Here is a 21,535-nt window from a genome sequence, read left to right as displayed (position 1 = left end):
CTTGTGGATGGTTCTGAATGAGTTCAATTGTGAATAGGTTACTTAATGGCTGACTTTTTGTTCACTAAATTATGTAAGGTTTGTGATGGTAAAATGTATTACTCTATGGTAGTAATAATTATGGTTATTTCATTATCTTTAAATGTAATGTTTTCCAAGCAGCCACGTGCACCAACAGCCCTGCTTGTGTCTGCCATGCACTGTTGAAATAGGCACTTTTATCACATCTATTTCTACTGTCATGTGGCCTTGTGATAAAATATTCATGACATAAGCATGATCCCTTTAACAGACCTTGTAGACCTTTGCTTTGCGAGGTAAGCAGGGGAATTAGAAGTGGTGAAAGGGGGTGGACCAAACAACTTTAGTGTAATTCAATTCAAAGTGCAAAATGACAAACAGTCAATGCATTTAGACTATTCAAATGGAACAAGGACAAAAAGATAGGAGGGAATGAAGTAACCAATTAGCTAAAACTTAATTTGAAATCTTGAAAATATAAATTTGCTAGAGCTTGCACAAGTGAAGCTGAAACATCACAAAAATGTAGTGATACTTCATTTGAACTTTCATAGTCACAAACCACCACTTTTAATGTATATGTATACTTTAACTGTGGTTTTTAATGTGATAATAATCTGTAGAGGAAATAGGAACACTTAAACGGATTGAAGTAAAAAGTATAATAATTTAGAGCCAATTGTGAGATCCTCTTTATGCTAGAATTGAATAATAAAAACAACAAGATTCACCGTTGCATAACTGACTTCGTAGTATACCTAACAAGGCACCAGTTCATATAGTTTCAAGTTATTTTACAAGGGTATAAATAGAGGAGAAATTAACTGCAAAAACTTGTGTTAAATGTTAGCTTCATTTAATTTGAAGACGTACCCTGACGTTTATTTTGAAAGGTCAGCCAATGGGTGCGCGCTGGTGTGTACGTGTTCGCGGCAGGAGGGAGTAACCAACCATGTTGGTGTCGGATCTGTCTGTCCTCTCTCACGCACTTCAAGAGAAACTAAGCTCGTAGGCGGAGGGGGAAATACGCTCCCAAGAGAATGAAACGAAGACAGTCTGTTGGTTCTCTTCGTGTTAACCCGGTTTCCATGTAACTTCATTAGCTCACCGCTAAACGGTAAGTTAGCTTTCATTTTGCTAGGTAATTCACGGGTATGCCTTTAATATTGTTTGTACATTTCTTGTCATGGCATCCGGTAACCTGTGAAATCTACGAGGAACCATGTTTTTGGGCCACTCGATGACGCAATCAATGCGTTTTACAATCATTTATTTACAAATAATTGTAGGGCTGTTTTTGAGGATGAAGAGTGGTTGGCAGTTAATGTAAACAATAAAGGGACAAGATGTAAACACCGGAAGCCCTCTCCACTGTTTCATAATGTAGGTTGACGTCACACTAAAATATTTTTTAATTTGTTATCCTACCAATTGAGTGTTCTGATTTTTATTTATGTTTTGTTTTCAGAAAAGCACAAGCTGTCGCTTTAAATTTGCTCTTCCGTTTGTGTTTACGTAGGCCCTAATCCATATGTAATGCAATCCAATGCAACAGCTGATCAGCAGTCATTTACAGTGGTTTACGTCTATCTGTGTCTGTGTTTGGCAGTTATTTGGCTGTTCACACCATGTCTAGAAGTGGGTGGTCAAAGCGTTCAAAGCCAGGGGCACATCTGGGCATGAGTGAGCCTCCCCAGGGTCAGGGCATCCATGTGTTCCTCTTCTGGACAAAGGAGGGTGAAAAATATCTGTCCCATACCAGTGGAGAAGTCACAGCAGAGCAGCTGTGCATCTCAGCTGCAGAGACCGTAGGTAAGACTGACAGCCTTGACCATAATAACCCACACAAACCAATGTGAAAACAATATCTGAGTTTCTTTTCATGTGGTATTTTAGCCCACTTGTGGCCTGTGTGTGTAACCTCTGTGTTTGTTCCTCAGGGATAACTCCTCTATGCCATGTGTTGTTTGCTCTGTACAATCCACAATCGCGCTGCTGGTACAGTCCAAACCATGTTTTCAACCCAGAGGACAACACCAGCCTTGTACTTCATTACTGTATGAGGTAAGTCTGTTTTTATGACACTGTGTGCTGAAGTGATTGTACTCAAACTAAAATCAAACAGCCACTGAGGCACCTAAGAAACAAATCTCTTAAAAATAAGTTAATTGTCCATGTCCAAACACGCACAACGTTTCATTTGTTAGTTGCTGAAAATGTAAAATATACAAAACACGTAACAATGATGTCTACAGCCCCTCGTCCCTCATTAAAACAAAAGACATGAACCCTTCCCGTTGCCTGATTGTCCAATATCTGCCTACCCTCATGTGTAGATACACCTGGTGTGCCCAAACCACCCAGTAACCTTCAAAACAAAAGCTTTTTATGTACTCTAATTTGCTTACATAATTTAAAACATTTAGTTATCAGACTAATTCAGCTTAATTCAGAAAGGCAGCAAAATAAATAAATGTTTTATTATTAAAAATACATCATAAAAAATACATCACAAAATACATTGGAATGCCATGAGCATATTCACATTGGTTACCTGTTTCCTTTGTACCAAGGTTTTACTTTCGGAACTGGCACGGACTGACTGAGAAGGAGCCAGTTGTTTCTCGTTATGCGCTCAAATGTGGAACAGATAAGGGGGGTTCTCCACTGCTTGAAATCACATCCTTGGAGTACTTATTCTCCCAGGTCAGTGTATAATATTGTGTGTATTTCATTGACAGAGTACCAAATGTATGCTCACAATAGTAAATTACCTAACTTATTTGTTTCTTGTGTTTACAAAAGGCGAAATATGAATTTGTGAACGAAGTAGTGCCGATGGAAGACGTTAATTCAGAGGAGGAGCTGAGTCGCTTCAAAAATGAGAGTTTGGGAATGGCTGTTCTTCACCTCTCACACCAGGCAATGCAAACAGGCTGTAGCTTACAAGATACTGCAAAAAAAAACAGGTAAATAACTTTGGAAGGAATGAATATGGCACATAAGGCATGTGCTTTAAAGTTGGTCTGAACAGCTAAAACTATGAATTACTAACAATGAATTATTCCACATAATCTGTAAATTAGTCCACATAGATGTTAAGTGGTCTGGTTGGTTGTTGCACTGTTATGTAATTGTTACACTGACGATCCATTGTCTCTTCTTTTCATCACGCTTCACCTTCCTAATCTAATTACTATATCCTGGTAACATTAAAATATCTAATTTTTTCCCCAGTTTCCTGCGCTGCATTCCAAGGTCTTTTGCCAAACACATATCGAAAGACAACTTCTTGACAAAAATCCGGATCCGGCGAGTGTTTGCAGAGTTTGTACAGACCTTCCAGATGCACACAGTGGATAAGGGCCGGCTGGGCATCCAGGAGATCATGTACAAGTACATTTCTACTCTTGAACACTTGGCACCACATTTTGGCACAGAGACCTTCCCCGTCTGCAACCTAGAACTTAGAGAGGACGGAGATGGAAGTAGCTCTTACTCCAGCACAACTCATGCGCAGGGTGTCTCTAAAGATAACTTCGGAGCACCCACTACACATGAAATAAAGGTGTCCAGCACCAAGGGGATTCAGTGGAGGACGGTGTCTGGTCAGAAGGTTTGTTAAAAATCTATTTCGATCTTCTGAGGTTCTCATTCGTGGCATGCTGTGTATTCTATTAGTGTAGATAGAAACTTGGCATTTACATTTTGTTTATTCTGTCTCTTAACCCAGGCGCAGGCAAACTCCTACCTCAGGAATGACTCTGCAAACTACATGAGGAAAACAAAGCAACAGTCCAGCCAACAGAATGCAAACACAGTCAATAAACTGACATCCTTTTGTGATTTCCCAGAAATAACTCACATAGCCATTGCAGGAGCTAATGTGTGCATTAGCACTCAGGACAACCGCTGCTTGGTGAGAGTGCTTGTTTATCCTTTTATCTAAAAGCCAAAGTACATTATTTGATTGGTAAATGTGTTTGTGATTGATAAGTATAATTGATATACTGTATATTAGTCATTCTACCATCGTTAAAGTGCCTGAATATACTGTACAGTATGCATTTATGCCTAGATTATCATATATTCTCCAATTCTATATGCTTATGAGTCTATGAGCTTTGGGTTTTAGTACGCTTCGGGCATCTTCTTATGTTTTGAATTTGTATGACTGTAGGTGGGAGCTCTGATTGTAAGCTAGTGGTGTTTCTGTATGTGTATGTAGGAGGTTCAGATGAACTCCAGCCAGGAGGCCCGTTCCTTCATCTCCCTCCTAGATGGATACTACCGGCTGACTGCAGACGCCCACCACTATCTTTGTCATGAAGTGGCTCCCCCAAGGGTAGTGTTGAGTGTAGCAAATGGACTGCATGGACCTCTGCAGTGAGTTTCTCCTTTTACACATGCACATGCAAACACAAACAGGCTATCCTGAAACACAGTGTGTTGTTATAGCCCAATTGTGGTGTGTTTCCAGTGATGATTTTGTGCTACTGAAGCTGAAAAAGGAGGCAGCAGAGGAGGGATCTTTCCTCGTACGTTGGAGTGCTCTCGACTATCGGCGCATCATCCTAGCAGTCCTGAACAAAAATGAGGTAAATAACACCCACACTACTCTCTGGAAATTATTGCAGTGCAGTGGTGTTAAAAGTTGTTCAGCCAGTATGTGTTTATATTTACTTGTGGCTCATAGAATGGATCTACGCCAAGCCACAAGCAGTTTCGGATTCAGCTCAGAGGTTCCATGTTCTGTCTGGAGGGCTGGGATCGAGAATTCTCCAGTGTGAAGGAGCTCACCGAGAGCCTCAAGACCTTTGTACTCAAGTCTGGTTCAGACAGCTTTACTGTCAAGAAATGCTGTTTTCCAAGACAAGCAGGTTTGTGTTTATTAGACATTTTAATTCAAGACATGTGCTGCCTTTGTATTTTGAAGTTAAATGTTCACATAAGCTTCTTTATGTGTGTTTTTGTGTTGTAGAACGTTCCAACCTCCTGGTGATAAGAGAAGGTGAGGATCACCATGCTCCCGCTGACTCCATGTCCCTAAACATGACCCAGCTACGCTTCCATCAGATCAAGGAAGGAGACTTTGTACAGGTGATGACACACACTTGCCACCATTATAAGCTTTCTTTGTTCTCAGCTCTGTGACTGATCAGTGGGCTTTGTGTTTATGAGCAGCAACAGCATTTGGGCCGTGGGACCAGAACTAACATCTACTCAGGACGTCTGCTGGTGCGAGGCGGAGGAGAGGAGGATGACGATGACGAGTTCAACAATAACTCTGCCGACCGCAAAGGGATACAAGTTGTTCTGAAGATTCTGGACCAAAGTCATAGAGATATTGCACTAGTAAGCCTGAGGTCCTTGCATTAATGAAAAATAATAACAACTGTAGTATTATACTGATTCTTCCTTCCTTTTGTGTTTTTTAGGCATTTTTTGAAACTGCAAGTCTCATGAGCCAGGTGTCCCACAGTCACCTGGTTTTTGTGCATGGCGTGTCAGTTAAAGGATCTGAAAGTAAGCGTCTGACTTCCTCATTTGCTACTTCCTAATCACTCATATAAACAGTGTTTATAGCCAAATTCATGCATCTGTTACTAAGGGAACTACAAATGCAAAACCACACTGACCTGTTCTTTTAAGAGAATGCTTCTTGTTTACATTTAGCTTTTAGCAACACTGGACCTCTCAGAGTTGTTTCTACCTTTACTTTACAGACATCATGGTTGAAGAATTTGTGGAGTTCGGGCCTTTGGATGTTTTCCTTCGCAAAGAAAGGGCATCAGTGACTCCTCAGTGGAAATTCATTGTTGCAAAACAGCTTGCCACGGCCCTCAATTATCTTGTGAGTTCCAATACTGCTTTGTTTTTTCATGCCACAAACTATTCTCTTAATGACAATGCAGCTAATTCATTAGAAATGAATTGATATTAAAGAGGTTTGTGTGTGTATGTCAATATAGTCTTATACTTATAATCAGCTGCCTACAGCAGCGCATTGGTAAACAGTTTTTCGTTTGAGCTGCTGGCAGGAGATTTAATCTTATTTTCAGATCAAACATAAAGATGAGCTGCAGGTGAAGTACATTTCGCCTCGATGACTATTAACATTAAGGGTCAAACTTGTTTATAGTGACCCAAAAACTTAACACCAGTATCATTTTCATCATTGTAGGAGACCAAACGGCTGGTTCATGGTAACGTCTGTGCCAAGAACATTCTGGTGGCGAGGCGTGGTCTGGAGGAAGGCACCTTTCCTTTTGTCAAGCTGAGTGACCCAGGAATCGCCCTGAATGTCCTCTCACGCGAAGGTATGTAACCATGCAAGAAAGTTTCCAAATTCAGTCAGCTGTAGGTTTTCTCAAATCATGTGTGTTCTGGTTTGCTGCCTTTTTAATCAGATTTTAAGAAACAGGAAACCTCCACCAGACCACTTCTGGTGACTTATTTCCTGTTGTCTGACAGTTTATCTCACAATGTGTTACTTAATGCTGTCCACCAACACACCCACCCTCTAAACTGCTTAGACACCTTGGTTAGTTTTGACACTGAATCATTTAACAAAGAAGCAATAAAGACCTTTTATGTTAAGGTAATTTTATATAAAAATCTGGCAACAATCTGCAACATTTGTTCAGTTTTTCCAAACTTTGAACCCTGTTAAACAAAAATCTGCAGTTATATTGAGATCTTAACATGATAATCTCGAAGTTCTTAGTTTCATTGTGTTTAGTGGCACCTTATGGTGATAAAGGGCATTTACAGGCGCATACGTCCCAGATAACCAGGCGTCTACGGCTGGATCCCTTTGTTATGATTGTAACTCCTGATTTCCTAGCTGACGGTCGCTTTCCTTTTTAGACTGTTTGCCTTCATCTGAGCGTCGAATTTGTGGATTTTCACTTATTTTTGAAGTTATATCTGTAGTCATCGATCTTTTCTTTGTTTGTTCAGCCATAGTAGATTACTGTTTACTCGCAACAGACCTGGAAAAGCAACCGCTTAGCTCCGCCTACCCTCTCTGGTAGACCAACCACTGCTGGGTGATGGAAAAACGTGTCACTAACTGGGCGCCGCTTGTGATTTTTTCCATGAATGTTGCCACAGACACCCAGTCCATAATAATACTCTGTACTGCAAATGCAAAGGCTTTCATCAGTGGGCCGTAGGCTCAGTCACCATTGTGTCACCTCATTCGGCGATAACAGCGATTTATTTAAATGAAAATCTTCGAGATTATTACTTTAAAAAAAGATTACCTTAACTTTCTACTAACTTCAGTCATTTGTATTATGCCTATTCTGCACTGCAGAGCGTCTGGAGAGGATCCCGTGGATTGCCCCTGAGTGTGTTGAAAGTGGTGCGCCCATTGGCAATGCTTCAGACCAGTGGAGCTTTGGCGTCACGCTGCTTGAAATTTGCAACAACGGCGATCTTCCCATGAGTGACAGCACATTGTCTGAGGTAGGCGCTTTATTCCTCTTCCAACAGCCCAAAGCTGCACCTGCCCATTTTGTTCCTATGACCTCTAACTGTATCACTGGAACCTTTGCCCCTCAAACAGAAAGAGCGCTTTTATCAGCAAAAGGGTCGTCTAGCTGAACCGTCCTCCCAGGAGCTGGCCAGCTTCATCAGCATGTGTTTGACTTACGAGCCTTTGGAGAGGCCTTCGTGCCGCACTGTGCTCAGAGAGCTCACAGATATCATTATCAAAAGTGGGTCTTTACTTGCTCACCTCACACTTTTGTTTCCTTTAAACCAACCTTATTGCATTTAATAATGTGTTTTTTTGCTTCTGCATACAGATCCTGATATTTCCCCAAGTCAAACTCTCCCTGATGCAGACCCTAGCATGTTCCATAAACGCTACCTGAAAAAGATGCGGGTCTTAGGAGAGGTGAGTTTAAACAACACATCACCAGTAGTATTTTTTTTTTTTTTGCACGCTGAAGAGTAATTCACTGTTTATTGTTCTCTATCCAGGGTCATTTTGGAAAGGTGACTCTCTACCTGTATGACCCTGCCAACGATGGGACAGGAGAGCGTGTGGCAGTGAAAGCTTTGAAACAAGAGAATGGTCAAGTGCCTGATGGCTGGATGAAGGAGATTGAGATCCTGAAGTCCCTTTATCACAGCAACATTGTCAAGTACAAGGGCTGCTGTACTGAACTGGGTGAGTCCTCAGCTGTCAGCTGTCTGCTTTAAATAAGTTTATTGGCATATACAGTGTCTGCATGTGCAGAGGAGTGCTTGCTCAATACTTTTTCAGCTTGCAGTGCTCAGTGGATGATTCAGGAAATTGATTTTTGTTCCCTGCTGTTCCTCTGTAGATATTGAAAATCTATTCGAAGTGCAACTGTGCTTCTATTGTATGTCAATATTTTGAGCTTTCAGCACACAGCATGCTGCGCACCGAAGCCTCTTCAGCACCAGGACAGACAACAGGCCACTGTTGCCTTTTAAAAAGTGATGGGAATAAGAAGATTAAAACACTTCTGCACTTTCTGTTGATAGGAGGACAAGTGGTGCAGCTAATAATGGAGTACCTTCCTCTGGGGAGTCTGCGAGAGTATCTTCCAAAACGTAAGCTGGGTGTGCCCCAGTGCCTTATGTTTGCTCAGCAGATCTGTCAGGTGAGTTGAGTTGGTTTCTAGTTTGTGCTTATTATCTACATTTTTGCTTGGTTAGACAGTTTTTCTGTTTACTACTCATGCATGATTTTTCTTTAGGTTACATTTGATTTTGTAGCGTTCTAGTTTTCTGTGTATTGTCATTTCATAGACTGGCATTTCATAATCAAAGTAATATATTTTTTATATATATTATATACTATAATATAACACTTTATAATGTACAATGCACTGTTATGTAAAGTTTGATTTGAAGGTCCTTGTTAAAGGAGAGTCTACAGCCAGGCTAGCTGATGCTGATGCTGTTGGCATTAAAATAAAATAAGGAGGTTCCTGTTGTTTCTTCCAAAGGGAATGGAGTACTTGCACTCTAAGCGATACATCCATCGAGACCTTGCTGCCCGTAATGTCTTGGTTGAAAATGAGAACTTGGTAAAGATCGGAGACTTTGGTTTGACCAAATACATCCCTGAAGGCGAGATCTACTATCGTGTCCGTGAGGATGGGGACAGTCCAGTGTTCTGGTAAACTCATGCAGCACTAAACAGTGTTATTCAATGTTTTTCTCCATGACATTAGCCACTAAACTGTATTTTTATGTACTGTACAGGTACGCCATTGAGTGCTTGAAGGAGAGTAAATTTTCCTTTTCCTCTGACATTTGGTCCTTTGGCGTTACGTTGTATGAGATCCTGACCCGCTGTGTACACCGCCAAAGCCCTCCAACAGTACGTATAAACTGCATATATCTGTATGTGAGACTAATTAGACTATTTTAATATCCCTATCTCAATGCACAATATTCTCTTTTTGTTTTTTTTGTAGAAGTTCTTTGAAATGATGACGATGATGGAGGCGACCCAAGGACAGATGACAGTCATGGTACTCATAAAACTGTTGGAGAAACGGCGCCGTTTGCCTTGTCCCAAAGAATGCCCGCATGAGGTAACATAACATGCCATTTAACTAAAATTGACATTTTGTTGGTATTATGAGTAGTGTGACAGTTTTTTTAACGCTATCTTTTTTTTTTTTTTACCAACAGGTGAAGATGTTAATGGAGCAGTGTTGGGCTGCAGAGCCTGCAGAACGGCCATCCTTCGAATCCCTCATCCAAAAGTTTGAGGCTATTCGCCAAAAATATGACTGGCAGTCCAATATAAACTTTTCTTCGGCTCATATTTGCTGATAAGGACTCTGAAGATCTACTGGTCTACATCACTTTGCCACTGTAGCATCCATACATATGTAGCCAATAATGTGTTTGCCTGCTGCCTCCATTTGAATAATAGTCTTATACTGTTTCTTTCTTTCTGAACACACTTGTATCCTCACATAATATATGAATACAGACTTTTTCTCTTAACTGTAGAATTGAACAACATGAGGAAAGGTGCAGCCACTTAATGTCAGCTTTTGTTTTTAAAAATGTTTTACGTTTGCATATATAACCATAAGAATTAACAATTTCTGCAAGGCTGGAATACTGTCTTTCATTTTGGTTTATTTTTGTATATTTATATGTTTTTTGACCTCTGTTCAATTTGGGTTTATTTTATATAAACAAAAAGAACAAAATAACAATATATTAAAGCATTTTTCACATGCTCACAGATTTACCTGTCAAACAGTGTATAAAATGTTTTACAAAATGCGCTGATAAGATCTGTGAAGCCAAACGTCCTTTATGCAACACAGGTACATCTGTTGATGGGAATTTACTGAGGACTGGCTTAGGGATATACTGTAGCAAAGCAACCTTTACGCAACATTTCCTCAGACATTTTACATGGTCAACCAAGAAAGGTCTATGTATCCTTCAAAAACAGTGTGGATTATATCCTTATCAGCTGATGCAGGCTATTACTGTCCAGTCAAGAATTACTGTGACTTTGCATATACTTTATCATAGAATTTGCTATTCTGGATGTTCTTGCATTTTGGAGAAGCATATTCAACTACTAAAATAAAACCCTCAATAATTCCATCTGTAGACTCTGATAAACAACTGATCTGCTGCTCTAACTATAAAGGCTATGAATAACTATATAAATGGTTACAGAATAAAAATGTGAAATAATAATACCATTAAAAAGGAAACTATTATGCCAAGGATGTGTAATTCTTCTATTTTACCTCAGGGTAGAGACGTCTGAAAGGCTAGCCTCTGTTTTCCTACATCCCTCAAACATTTAATGAACTATATACTTTTTGAAATAATACAAAATATAACATGGAAGTAGCAAATTTTCAAATAAACCAACATCATGCATATGGCTGGACGCATTTTTTTAAGAAGTATTTTATATAAGTCATTATGTAGTCTCGTCATCTCCTCTGCCCAAATCTGAATATCTGGTCCGGCTTTGAAATGCAAGAATACTTTCTGGGCCGAAGTCTGTCTTTATACGTTATTGGGGTACCCCTAAAATTTGTGGTATGGCCCCACTTGTTACAACTGCAGCATTTAAGTCCAGTTTTGTGAAGAATGCATGTCACAACCGTGGCCCCGCCCTCGCCATCCGTTACGTCGTAGTCATGGAGAATGCGTCCTCCTCTCGTCCAATGAGAAGAGGCGCTGGGGCCATGTGTGTATTGTTTAAACTGCTCAAATCCGAGTCTATTTTCAGACCGATAAAACTTCCACCAAACTGAGTGATGGCGGCCGCCGTGTCTGTTAGCACCGCTGCCAGAGATGAAAACACAGACACAGGGCTCAGTTTCGCCTCTCGTCCGATTCATGAAAATTATGACCCCGCTGCGGACCACGAAAACTGGATGCCTGGAGGCCACCGGCATCCCGAACTCGAACCCTGTGAAGAGGACTCGACATCGGAACGCGAGTGTCAGCGGAGGGTCGACGAGGACTTGACATCAGTGAGCCCCGAAGAGATAGAGAGCCGCTTAGAAAGAACTCGCCGGGAGTTTTACAACCGTAGAAAAATTATCATAAAAAATCTGCCCTCCGACGTTAGTAATCAGGTATGAGTATAAACGTCTTACTTATTGGAGGTTTAAATTGTTTGATGTTTGATTGATTGACGGGATGGTCAGGCTAACCCTAGCTTAGCTCAAATATGCCTGCCATGCTACCTATATTAGCCTGCTAGCCATTTAACTCGGTAGCTGCGTCACTTTAATGCAATATTTTACCTTAGTAATGCTAAAACTGCTTGAATATAAAGCCTACTAGGTTGATTGCTTGCCATCAAACAACATCAGTATTGGTTGTATTTGTTTGTTTTAGCTGACAAACGCGGCTAAGGTTAACTGCCAGGTGGTCAGATAACTGTCAATAATGGTCATCTCTGGCCTGTATGACCTGCGAGTCCGGCCTCGTAGGCAACAATTTTGCAGTAGTGATCGTTTTTTTTCACTATTTACGCATTGAAGCCAAACTTTCGGAGATTATACTTTCTTCATAAGGGTAACAGGTGCAGTGGAACTCTTTAATCAGCCTTTATGTTGTTTAAACTTGCGTTTGGTGGTGTCAACCAGACAGTGATTTACACATGATGCCACATTTTTTTTTGGAACGTGCCTGACTCGTGGGGAGCGCTGGGCCTGCGGGCGCTACCATTGTTCACACGGGGGTGTGGGGGGGTTTCGAGATGTGAGTTGCAATATAACAAAAGGTGGAAGGTGTGGGGACAAAACGTTTCAGAAAATGCTAGACAGCATCGCCATTCGTTCGTGACTGGTCAAAAGCAGCGCCGAACAATTTCTCCTACAACAATGAGTCAGTTATTCAACTCCCAACCCCCCACAGGTGCACTTGTTGCTAGTTTCCCAGTGGACTTCAATTACTTGATTGTATGATTGGCAAAATCTACAATGAAGCAGTTCTACAATTACAAGATGCCAAAATCTACAACTTAACATGTCAGATATTTTATGTACTACCCCATTAACATTGTGATGCACTTTTGAAATAATTAATTTAAATGTCTGAATGTAATTATAGCCTTTTCTTAATTACAGGAGGTCCATGAGCTGCTGGGAAACTATGACTTGAAGTACTGCTTTGTTGACAAATACAAGGGCACAGGTTGGTCAAATTGTTTTTCTAATATTTCAGTCACAAGATGTTCCTTTTTTTTTTAAAAATAACATAATGGAGGTAATCAATAACAGTCAATAAACTCGGTAGTAGCTAGAAGTTGTTGAAATAAGAGCGTTTCACTTAATGCTACAGTCTAAAGGATGGGGAAGAGTTGCTTCACAATTTCAAGGGTTTAGTTCATTAAAAGGGAAATGCTTTTTTCCCTCAGGAAAATGTTGTAAAATATAAAGAAACAATAACTTTCTGGAGTAGACCTTTTTTCTTCAAAACTTCAAACATGGTTGGTTTGCTCCGGTGGTTCATCATTTATGTTGACAATTGTATGCTACTAAATTACACAAATTTTACCCTGGTTTTGTGCAGGTTTGTATTTGAGCAGTGTGGAGGTGTGACTTAAGTTGGTGTTGACCTCTGTTTTAGTAATCGTAGTTATTTCATCTCTGCCAGAGTTTACCTGACTAGCTAACAAAGTTATTCCAGTGAGTCATTTTTTCTAAGTTAAATTTGTAGCTGCCATATTGGAAGCTAGTCTAATTGTTGCATTTTATGGGTGAAAGTATTGCCAAAGTTGTTAGGAAAAGATTCTTATTCCTTTCATTTCCAATTTTGTGACAGGAAAAGATTTGATGAAGCTTAACATTTAAAAAACCTGACTGATTGCAAGCAAGCAAAACTTCCTTTACTTAGTACATGCCATTTGTATACTTTGCATATTATGACAATGAAGCACAACAGTCATCACTTTGTATGCAACCACTTTTTTGCAATTATAATACGTAAATTGAAAATAATTAGTTTTAAATGATCTCAAGGGTGTTGCATCAACCTTCTAAGCCCCGAAATGTGAGCGGTTTCTCAATTCAGGGGAACAATTGCCTGGTCACGATGCTCTAAGTGCATTAAATATCAGCTTGCCATTAGAGGTCTCAAAATGGATCTATTTAAGAAGAGCTGACATTTAGAAATAAAACAGAAACATCAGCTTAGACTAATGAATTCAGAATGTTTTAAAACATGATATCTCATCAGAAAGAGGCTGATAATAAGGGGCCAGAATACTGCATGAGCCAGATGGTAAATTCAGGATATGCCTTGGTATCTATCTACCAATCTGTTGTGGCAGATAACCAGTCAAATTCAGATGTGCTTTTGGACCAAATGTAGTTGCTTTTTTAATGTGTTTTTTTAGACTTAACAGCACTCACCCTTCTGCTTATATTTCAAACATGGTTAACAGGATGTCTGCTTGACATGAAGCTCAGCACATCACTATGAGACTCTGGTATACCCGTCTGCCTGTAACAATGTAGTCATATTGTTAGATATTTTATGTGGTGTTTTGGCTATTAACATGGTGCTCAGTCAGATAAAATGCCTTTGACTTTTTTCAGCCTTGGTGACAGCTATTATCGTCCCATTAAGGGGATTGTTAAAAGCTGGAGTGATGTGACATTGTGCCACCAGCATTGTCTTTTATCAGACCTGCTAAAGGAGAAATGGTGTCACATCCACCTAAGACCTGCTGTGAAAGATAATAGAATTTTCTCTTAACGCTGACTGATTCACTTCCTCCCTTTACACCAAATTGTGTTTATTGTCTCTCTTCCTCCCTCTCTCCCCCTGCACCCTCAGCGTTTGTGACTCTGCTCAATGGGGAACAGGCGCAGTGTGCCATCAAAGAGTTCCACCAGCATGTGCTACGGGACAGGGAGATCTCTGTGCAGCTGCAGCCGACAGACGCTCTGCTCTGCATTGCCAACTTGCCCTGCGCTTTCACCCAGCAGCAGTTTGAGGAGTTGGTACGACCCTTTGGTAACCTGGAGCGCTGCTTTCTGGTGTACAGCGCCGCCACAGGCCACTCCAAAGGCTATGGCTTTGTGGAGTACATGAAGAAGGATTCTGCAGCCAGGGCCAAGTCTGAGCTTTTAGGGAAGCAGCTGGGTTCCCGCATGCTGTATGTTCACTGGACCGAGGTGGGCTCCCTCACATACCCACTGCTGCACTCTAAATGCCTGTGTGTGGACCGCCTGCCCCCGAGCCTGCTGACAGCCCAGGACCTCCGCAACGCCCTCGCTGACACCCATGCACCCGTCTTTTGCCAGGTCATTCACCACACACAGACAAATTAAACATCTCACAACAATCCACTACTTAGTTTTTTGACGCTAAGCATAATAACTCATTATTATAATAACTATTTGTTCTTTTGATAGATTAGATGATGAACAGAAAAATAACCATCCATTATACTTATAAACAACTCATTGTTTAAGTCATTATTCTCATGCAAAAACGCCAAACATTTGATAGTCCCAGGTTTGCAAACATGAAGCTTTTCTGTAATTCGTAGTCCTTTTCTCCAGTCAACTTATTCTAATGTACAAGATACAAATGTGGCCGGTTAATGGATGCTACCTCTCACTTGACTTCAAACTTGCTGTGTCAAACTTCCTCCTTCTACCTTTTTGTTGTGGATTCTTTGTGTAGCTGCTTTTGATTTATGCTGAGAGCTTCCTGACGTTGATGGAGGTCACATGTTTGTGTTCAGTGAATATGGCCGTTGACCCTGAAGGATTGCAGGTGGCAAGAATCATTTTGTGAAATTGCATTCCACATTGTATCTTTCAGTACCTTTTCACCTTTAACCCAGATTCTGCGGCCACTCAAAATGTATATAGTGGTAAGCATTGCTGGTTTCTATGGTGATGACCACCTGACTCCCCCAGGTGGTGTCATTCAGCCGGTGTTTCTGGAATGAGAGAGAGGGGTGTCCTTTTTAGACAATCACACATGGTGGTACTTTTCTGCTGGTTCCAGGGTTTTTGGGGATTGTGGCAAAGGCAGTGATGATTTGAGGATCATGTGATGCTTTATCAGTTTAACAACGTACAACCAGTCTGGCTAAGTAATGAAACAAAGTTAGGTAAATTCCAGGGCCGCATCAAGTGACTTACGGTCAGTAAACGACATTAAATGAAAATGAAAGACCTTTCTGGTCAGCTCAATAGTACTTCTCCCTTATTCTGAACATTCAAGAGATGGTTTATTGTTTGGCACACTTTTCACAATTTAATAAGAAACTTTTATAACACTTATAAATTAATTCTAAATAATTATTATTTCAAGAATTGGAAATTATTTAAATCTAAAATTAGAGGCTGCTATATGACAATCTTCCTATGCTAAGAAATTGTCCTCATGACACCTGTTAGCGTCTCTGCCATCATTTAGCGGCAACTTGTCGAAACCAATGACGATTGTGACGTCATTTGGAGCCAGAGTCTGTGCAGTAGAGATCTGTGGGTGGAGCCGCTGTAGCCACTTCCGTATTTAACAGCAGAACAGCTTCTCTGTGTTGGTCTGAGGTTAGCATTCACAGGTATGGAAACTTCAATGACTGTAGTGATTGTTTTAGTTACGTTTCCTCTCGCCGTTCCTCCTCTGCTCTGCTAATCTGGAACAGATCGGCTGCAGGAGCCGTATTTGTCAACAGAGCTGTCAATCATTCTTCGTACAGCATCAAATAATATATTAAAAATGAACTTGTCAGAACAAAGAACACGTAAATCATCATAAGAACTAACTATAATGACAGAAAAAAAAAAAAAATTATTAGGCGTGTATTTTGTTTGCATAGCTTTAGAAACTGAATTTCCCAGAGGGAGTCATCCCAAAGGGATCAATAAAGTTGAGTCTAAGTCTTTTATAGACTCATGTCCCACCTGTTAACATGAAGGAGGCGAGCTTTATGACCTATACTGCAGCCAGTGAGCAGGGGGCGCTCAAAGTTTTGGATTCACTTTTAGGGAGCTGTCATGTCGTCCATCTTTTCATACAGTCTATGGTTGAAACTCAGCTAGCTTGAAATGTATTAATTAGTAGTGTACAGTTTAGTAGTCGGTAGCGAATTGTCGAAAAATACGATGACGGTTACAGCTGGCTCGCGTATCGCAGAAGTGGTTGCCATAGGTTGCACATAATGATATGCATAGCGTCACCACCCGTCCATTAACAGGATCGTCTCCTTAGGTTTGTGACATCTCAAACCTGCCAATCTGAAAACGTGTTGTTCAACACTGCAGTTTAAAAGCAGACAGGCCCAGCCATGGAGATGACTGCTTATGGTGTCCCTGATATGTCTTGTAGCACATGAGAAAATTATTTAGGGAAAAAAGCATTTTCAACATACACGTGGGTTAAGAAAGAATCTCATCCAAAAACTTGCTGAACATGGTCTGAGTGTAAGTTGAAAGCCACAGGCATCGCAGTATTCATTGGCAGCACATCTTGGGCTAATTGTCTGGGTTTTTATTTCCTCTCCACAGTTGGCGCAGGGACAAGATGGAAGTTTTCGGCGGTTTGCGGTGTTGGAGTTTGCTACAGCTGAGATGGCTGAGGAGGCACAGCGACTGACCGATGGCAGGCTGCTCGGTGGGACGAACATCAGGGTGTCCTTCTGTGCCCCTGGCCCTCCTGGAAGAAGCATGTTGGCTGCTCTGATCGCTGCCCAGACCATGGTATTTAGGTCAAAGTTATGTGCTGTACTCACATAGTCGGTTTGCTTTTGCTTTTGTGCTTATTACTTTTTTCTTTCAAGGCGGTGAATAGGGGTAAAGGTCTCCTCCCTGACCCCACAGCCATGCAGATACTTACAGGCCTCAACAACCCTGCAACACTAAAGATGCTGCTCAACCCACTGTCACAGGGACACAAACAAGGTGAGGAGTTCACACCACCTCATTGGTCACTGGTTTAATTTGAGTCCTGGTTTTGTTGATTTCTGATGTTCTCCTTTTGTGCAGGCCTCCTCGGGGCTGCCCCTACGATGCCTCTGCTGGCCAACCCGGCCCTCTCCGCTGCCCTGCTCCAGCTGCTCCTCCAGAACCAGGCCAAGGCCCAGCAGGTACTGCTACCTCTCTCTGCACCTTCTCTGACATGTATGCCCCTTAACCGCTGAGCCTCTTTTGATTCATCCTCTCCTACTCCTTCCCTCTTGACCATTAGCAAGCCTTTCTGGGGAATCATCTTCTGTGGGCTCAGGTGCTGCATAATAAAGAGAACCCTTTTGTTCCTTGTGTGAGTGGTAGTGGTGTTTTTGTTTGGCTCTCAGTGTGTGAGGCGGTAGCAGAGTAAGAGTATCCAGGGCTTTTTAGTTGATTGGTGAAAAACCAGATGCCTGGGTAGGTAAGTTCTCGCTAGAAAAGTGTGAGGTTTATTTCTGTGTGTTTGTGGAGTGTTCTTTTTGAGTGATGTGGAAGGTACACAAAGTGTAAATACCCATTTTGTAGGACTTAATTTAACATGTGGTGAGTAACCTCTCGGTGCTAATGAAGCGTGCTCGATTAGTTCAACAGTTTTGTAGCCGGGCCGTGTGACCCTCTTGTGACACTGAACTCTCCCCTCTCTCCTTTGGCCTGCAGGCAGGACTCATCGGGGAGAATCCTCTGGCCGCTCTGCCCGTCCAGCAGGGAGTCCATCTGCTCGGAGACCTGCCCCAAGGTTTGGCATCCGCAGACTCCAGCAGTAGTTCCTTTAGACACACTCTGCCTGTTTTTGCTTTGCTTTTGATACTTAACATCTGTAGCCCTCTTTGCCTTTTAATCACTGTACTCTGTTATTGAAAAAAAACATGAACTGAACCAAACTAGATTCTATAATTTTAGTCATCCCTGTATTTTACCCCCCCAGGTGGTGTAGTCTCAGGTCTTGGTCTTCAGGCGGATCCTCTGAACCCCCTAAAGCCGATGCCACTTGGCAGAGCCCTGACAAGGGAGCAGGAGTCCCCAACAGCAGCTTGCACCTTCCCCCAGACTTCCTCTCCCACCCTGCAGGGACTCTCCATGCCTCTGATGGGTGGCATGATGGGGGCAGATGGCCTCGCAGCACAAGGGGTGAGGTCCTCAGTAATTTACATAATATCCTCTCTGCATATATATTCTTGCCAAGCTTTGTACCCAAGTGTAAATGAGTTTCTTTTTCCTTTTTGATAAAAAATGAATCTCCTTTCTCCTCCGTGTCAGGTATCCATTCTGGGAGATCCTCCAAAAGATGTGAACCATCCCCAGAGTGCCTTCCTCAGCGTCAACAATGGTTTTCACTCAGGTGAGGTGCTTTTTTTTTTGCACTATGTGGTTCTGATTTTCCTACTTGCAATCTGTTCTTGTGTGCTGCATCAGCTCAGGTATCGGGTTAATATATTTCCCACATATAATGTGTGCCTTGCCTCTATTCAGGAGGAAGCTGCAGACCTCATCCTTATAGGAAGAGGCCCACACTTAGTAATGTGTCTAACCAGCACACACACCAGAATATCCAGCCAAACTACAACCTGCGCTACCAAGATTCCTACAGCCCAGAGTATCCTCCTCTACACCAGGTAACCACATTTCCACTGTTTGGCCCGTGAAAGACTCTGTAGCTAAAATTTAGACTTTAGATGTTATTAGGGCTCCAGCTTCATTACATGATGTCAAGATGGCCTGTCAGCTCATTGCTACTCACTCAGAAGGCTTTAGGATTTGATCTAGTCTGATGCCCATCTGCTATTTCTCCTCAGGATCCACTGGCCCACTTGTATGAACAGCAGGAGAACCTTGATACTGGCGCCTTGGCAGGATTCGGACAGCAGGTAGTGTTTAGTTAACCATGTCAAGACTGTGTGAGCAAACCTTAAATTTTAAGTTACATGTATTCTTTTCAATGGAGGGGGAAGCAAGTGGATTTTCAACCCTGTCCCACCCCACTCTCGCAAAATACTCCTGTTCCATCCCAGTCCTTGATCCATTCGTATTAGAACTGCCTATTTATATATAAGAATATAAAACAGACCTTTTTGTTGTGATTCCTGTCCCAGGGACGTGATGAGCAGTGAAATTGACTCCCATCCTGCGGGAGTCTCACAGGAATCCCCTGAAAAATCTTTAATAGTAAAACAGTTTTGATCTTGTTCTTGTCTCTGCAGCTCTCTCGTCACCCTGATTTCAGCGAGCGGTTTTCCCCCTACGGTTTCCCTCCCAGCCCACCCCTGTCCTACTTCAGCTCAGGGCCCGAGGCCTCCAGTAACAGTAGCCATCTGGCCACCCAGCTCAACAGGGTAAGGCCGAAAGCTTTAGAGTGTTACAAACTTTCTTCTTATTTTTTCCAATTAAATACTTTTTTGGCTTCACACTATTGATTACTTATCAGTGAGCGAACATCAAGGCAGCATTGGAAGAGATAAAAAGTGGAGGGTTAGGTTCCAAGAATAACCTTTTGTTCAATAATTAATGTAAAGCATTGAGTGCATGAGCAAGAAGTATGGGTCACTGAGAGTTGCTTGTTTGTCCTCAGGCTGTGGGAATGCCTCCTGTGAGCCACAGTGCCAACTACCCTCCAGGCCTGGGGAATGCTGTGAAGGTAATTTACACCATTTCTTCTCTTTGCTTCTTTGTGTCTTAACTTTTTATATACATACTGTTGCTGCTGTTTATTGATTTTATCTTTTACTTCTTTACCAATTACAGACTCCCATCGGTAGCCACAAGCGTGTGTTCTCCCGGCTGATCCCCTCTCCGGAGCCGAGCCCTGAGGGCAGCTATGTGGGCCAGCACTCCCAGGGCCTCGGCGGCCATTATGCAGACTCCTACCTGAAGCGAAAGCGTATCTTTTAATTACAGCCGACTGCTTCCTGCTGTACGAGTAGCCATTCAACAGCCAGGACACAATGGCATCTCCTCCGGCTTCCTCCGATGAACTTTTAAGGCTTGGTGGTCCTTGGATTTGTCTCCTGTGTACTCCTGTGAGTGACCCCTGGAGGGCGCTGGGGAGTGCAGCCTGTTGCTATCTGGACAGTTGTGTCACTCCATGGAAATTCTTGGTGGTTGTTTTTTTTCTGTTTGTGTGTGTGTGTGTGTGTATATATGCTTTTTAGTGTGTTGGTAAAATAAGTTTTTACTTTTTCCCCTTTTTTAATTTGACTTTTAATTTCTTGTTGAAAAACTTGTACAGTGAGGAACAAATGGTTAGCAAAAGTCTTTACTCTCAAGCATTTTTTTTTATTTCCGGTGTTGAGTGTGGTGTATCAGCAGAACTACAGATAGTGTGGCCAGTTTTCAGTGGCAGCCTGAGGCTGTTCTTAATGTTTGACAGCTCACTTACGTGATGCTGTCTGCAATTTCAGGCAAAGGGACTTGCATAGTGTAAAACCAAGCTTTACTTTGAAGGCTCCTCTTTTTTTTTAATAGCCTTCCTAATGCCGTGTAAAAAGTTCAGTAGTCTGTTTAATGTGATTTAATGTTTTTTGTTTCCCCCTTCCTTCCACAAGGTTGTATATTTTGCTGTATGATATTCTCTAGATTCAGGCCTCTTCTCATTGGTTAACATGCAGCTTTCCATCCACCAATGACAGCTGTATGTACCTGCCTTTATGTTCTTACAGTGAAGTTTTTTTTTTAACCAGTCTGGAATATTTATCTCAAGCCGTACCTGTTCCACGTCGTTTGTCTTTTGATCCACACCCTCCAACTTGTTTACGGAGTCTGTTCTCTGCACTGGTTGTCGAGTGATGCACTTGGAGGGCACAGGTCACAATCCTCTTCTGTTCTCACCTCTATGATGCCATTTTCAAGTCTCGTCTCACTCATATGTCCATGAGTTGAATATTTTCAGTGTTTATTTGGGTTCTGTTTGCTAAAAATATATTTTGAATGTCTTTTTGAAAGTCCAAACACCACACCTGGATTGTTGAGTTGGTGGGGTGGGGTGGTGGACATGCGCATGCGTGTGCCATCTCTCAAGCTGCCAGCAGGTGGTGAATACAGGAACATTAACCATC

General features: G+C 41.8%; 2 protein-coding genes across 4 annotated transcripts; both read left to right on the top strand.

The window, feature by feature from the left end:
- Positions 1–1,032: 1,032 nt before the first annotated feature.
- tyk2 (tyrosine kinase 2) lies at positions 1,033–10,934 on the top strand. Its single transcript, XM_069674346.1, has 24 exons — positions 1,033–1,138; positions 1,631–1,833; positions 1,962–2,085; positions 2,595–2,727; positions 2,827–2,990; positions 3,259–3,637; positions 3,755–3,940; positions 4,250–4,407; positions 4,502–4,619; positions 4,718–4,901; positions 5,003–5,121; positions 5,206–5,376; positions 5,460–5,547; positions 5,748–5,875; positions 6,206–6,341; positions 7,343–7,494; positions 7,595–7,745; positions 7,836–7,927; positions 8,014–8,203; positions 8,545–8,663; positions 9,012–9,184; positions 9,271–9,388; positions 9,486–9,605; positions 9,706–10,934. The coding sequence occupies exons 2-24, from the start codon at positions 1,650–1,652 to the stop codon at positions 9,847–9,849; spliced, it is 3,531 nt and encodes a 1,176-aa protein (XP_069530447.1). The 5' UTR covers positions 1,033–1,138; positions 1,631–1,649; the 3' UTR covers positions 9,850–10,934.
- Positions 10,935–11,318: 384 nt separating this feature from the next.
- Positions 11,319–20,885, top strand: raver1 (ribonucleoprotein, PTB-binding 1). Of its 3 annotated transcripts, none has more exons than XM_069674348.1 (15): positions 11,319–11,642; positions 12,642–12,708; positions 14,356–14,825; positions 17,049–17,240; positions 17,321–17,441; positions 17,526–17,626; positions 17,728–17,799; positions 18,144–18,222; positions 18,427–18,614; positions 18,744–18,825; positions 18,957–19,099; positions 19,280–19,351; positions 19,685–19,816; positions 20,053–20,118; positions 20,226–20,885. In XM_069674348.1, the coding sequence occupies exons 1-15, from the start codon at positions 11,319–11,321 to the stop codon at positions 20,370–20,372; spliced, it is 2,256 nt and encodes a 751-aa protein (XP_069530449.1). In that variant the 3' UTR covers positions 20,373–20,885. The 3 variants fall into 3 exon arrangements, with proteins under 3 accessions (XP_069530449.1, XP_069530448.1, XP_069530450.1); XM_069674347.1 differs by having other exon boundaries at positions 18,412–18,614; XM_069674349.1 differs by lacking the exon at positions 17,728–17,799 and having other exon boundaries at positions 18,412–18,614.
- Positions 20,886–21,535: the final 650 nt, after the last annotated feature.

Source organism: Semicossyphus pulcher, unplaced genomic scaffold, assembly GCF_022749685.1.
Source record: "Semicossyphus pulcher isolate SPU_LCO1_2020_fin unplaced genomic scaffold, fSemPul1.0.p SCAF_23, whole genome shotgun sequence".
Lineage (NCBI taxonomy): Eukaryota > Metazoa > Chordata > Actinopteri > Labriformes > Labridae > Semicossyphus > Semicossyphus pulcher.
This window is presented reverse-complemented; position numbering and strand designations above follow the sequence as displayed.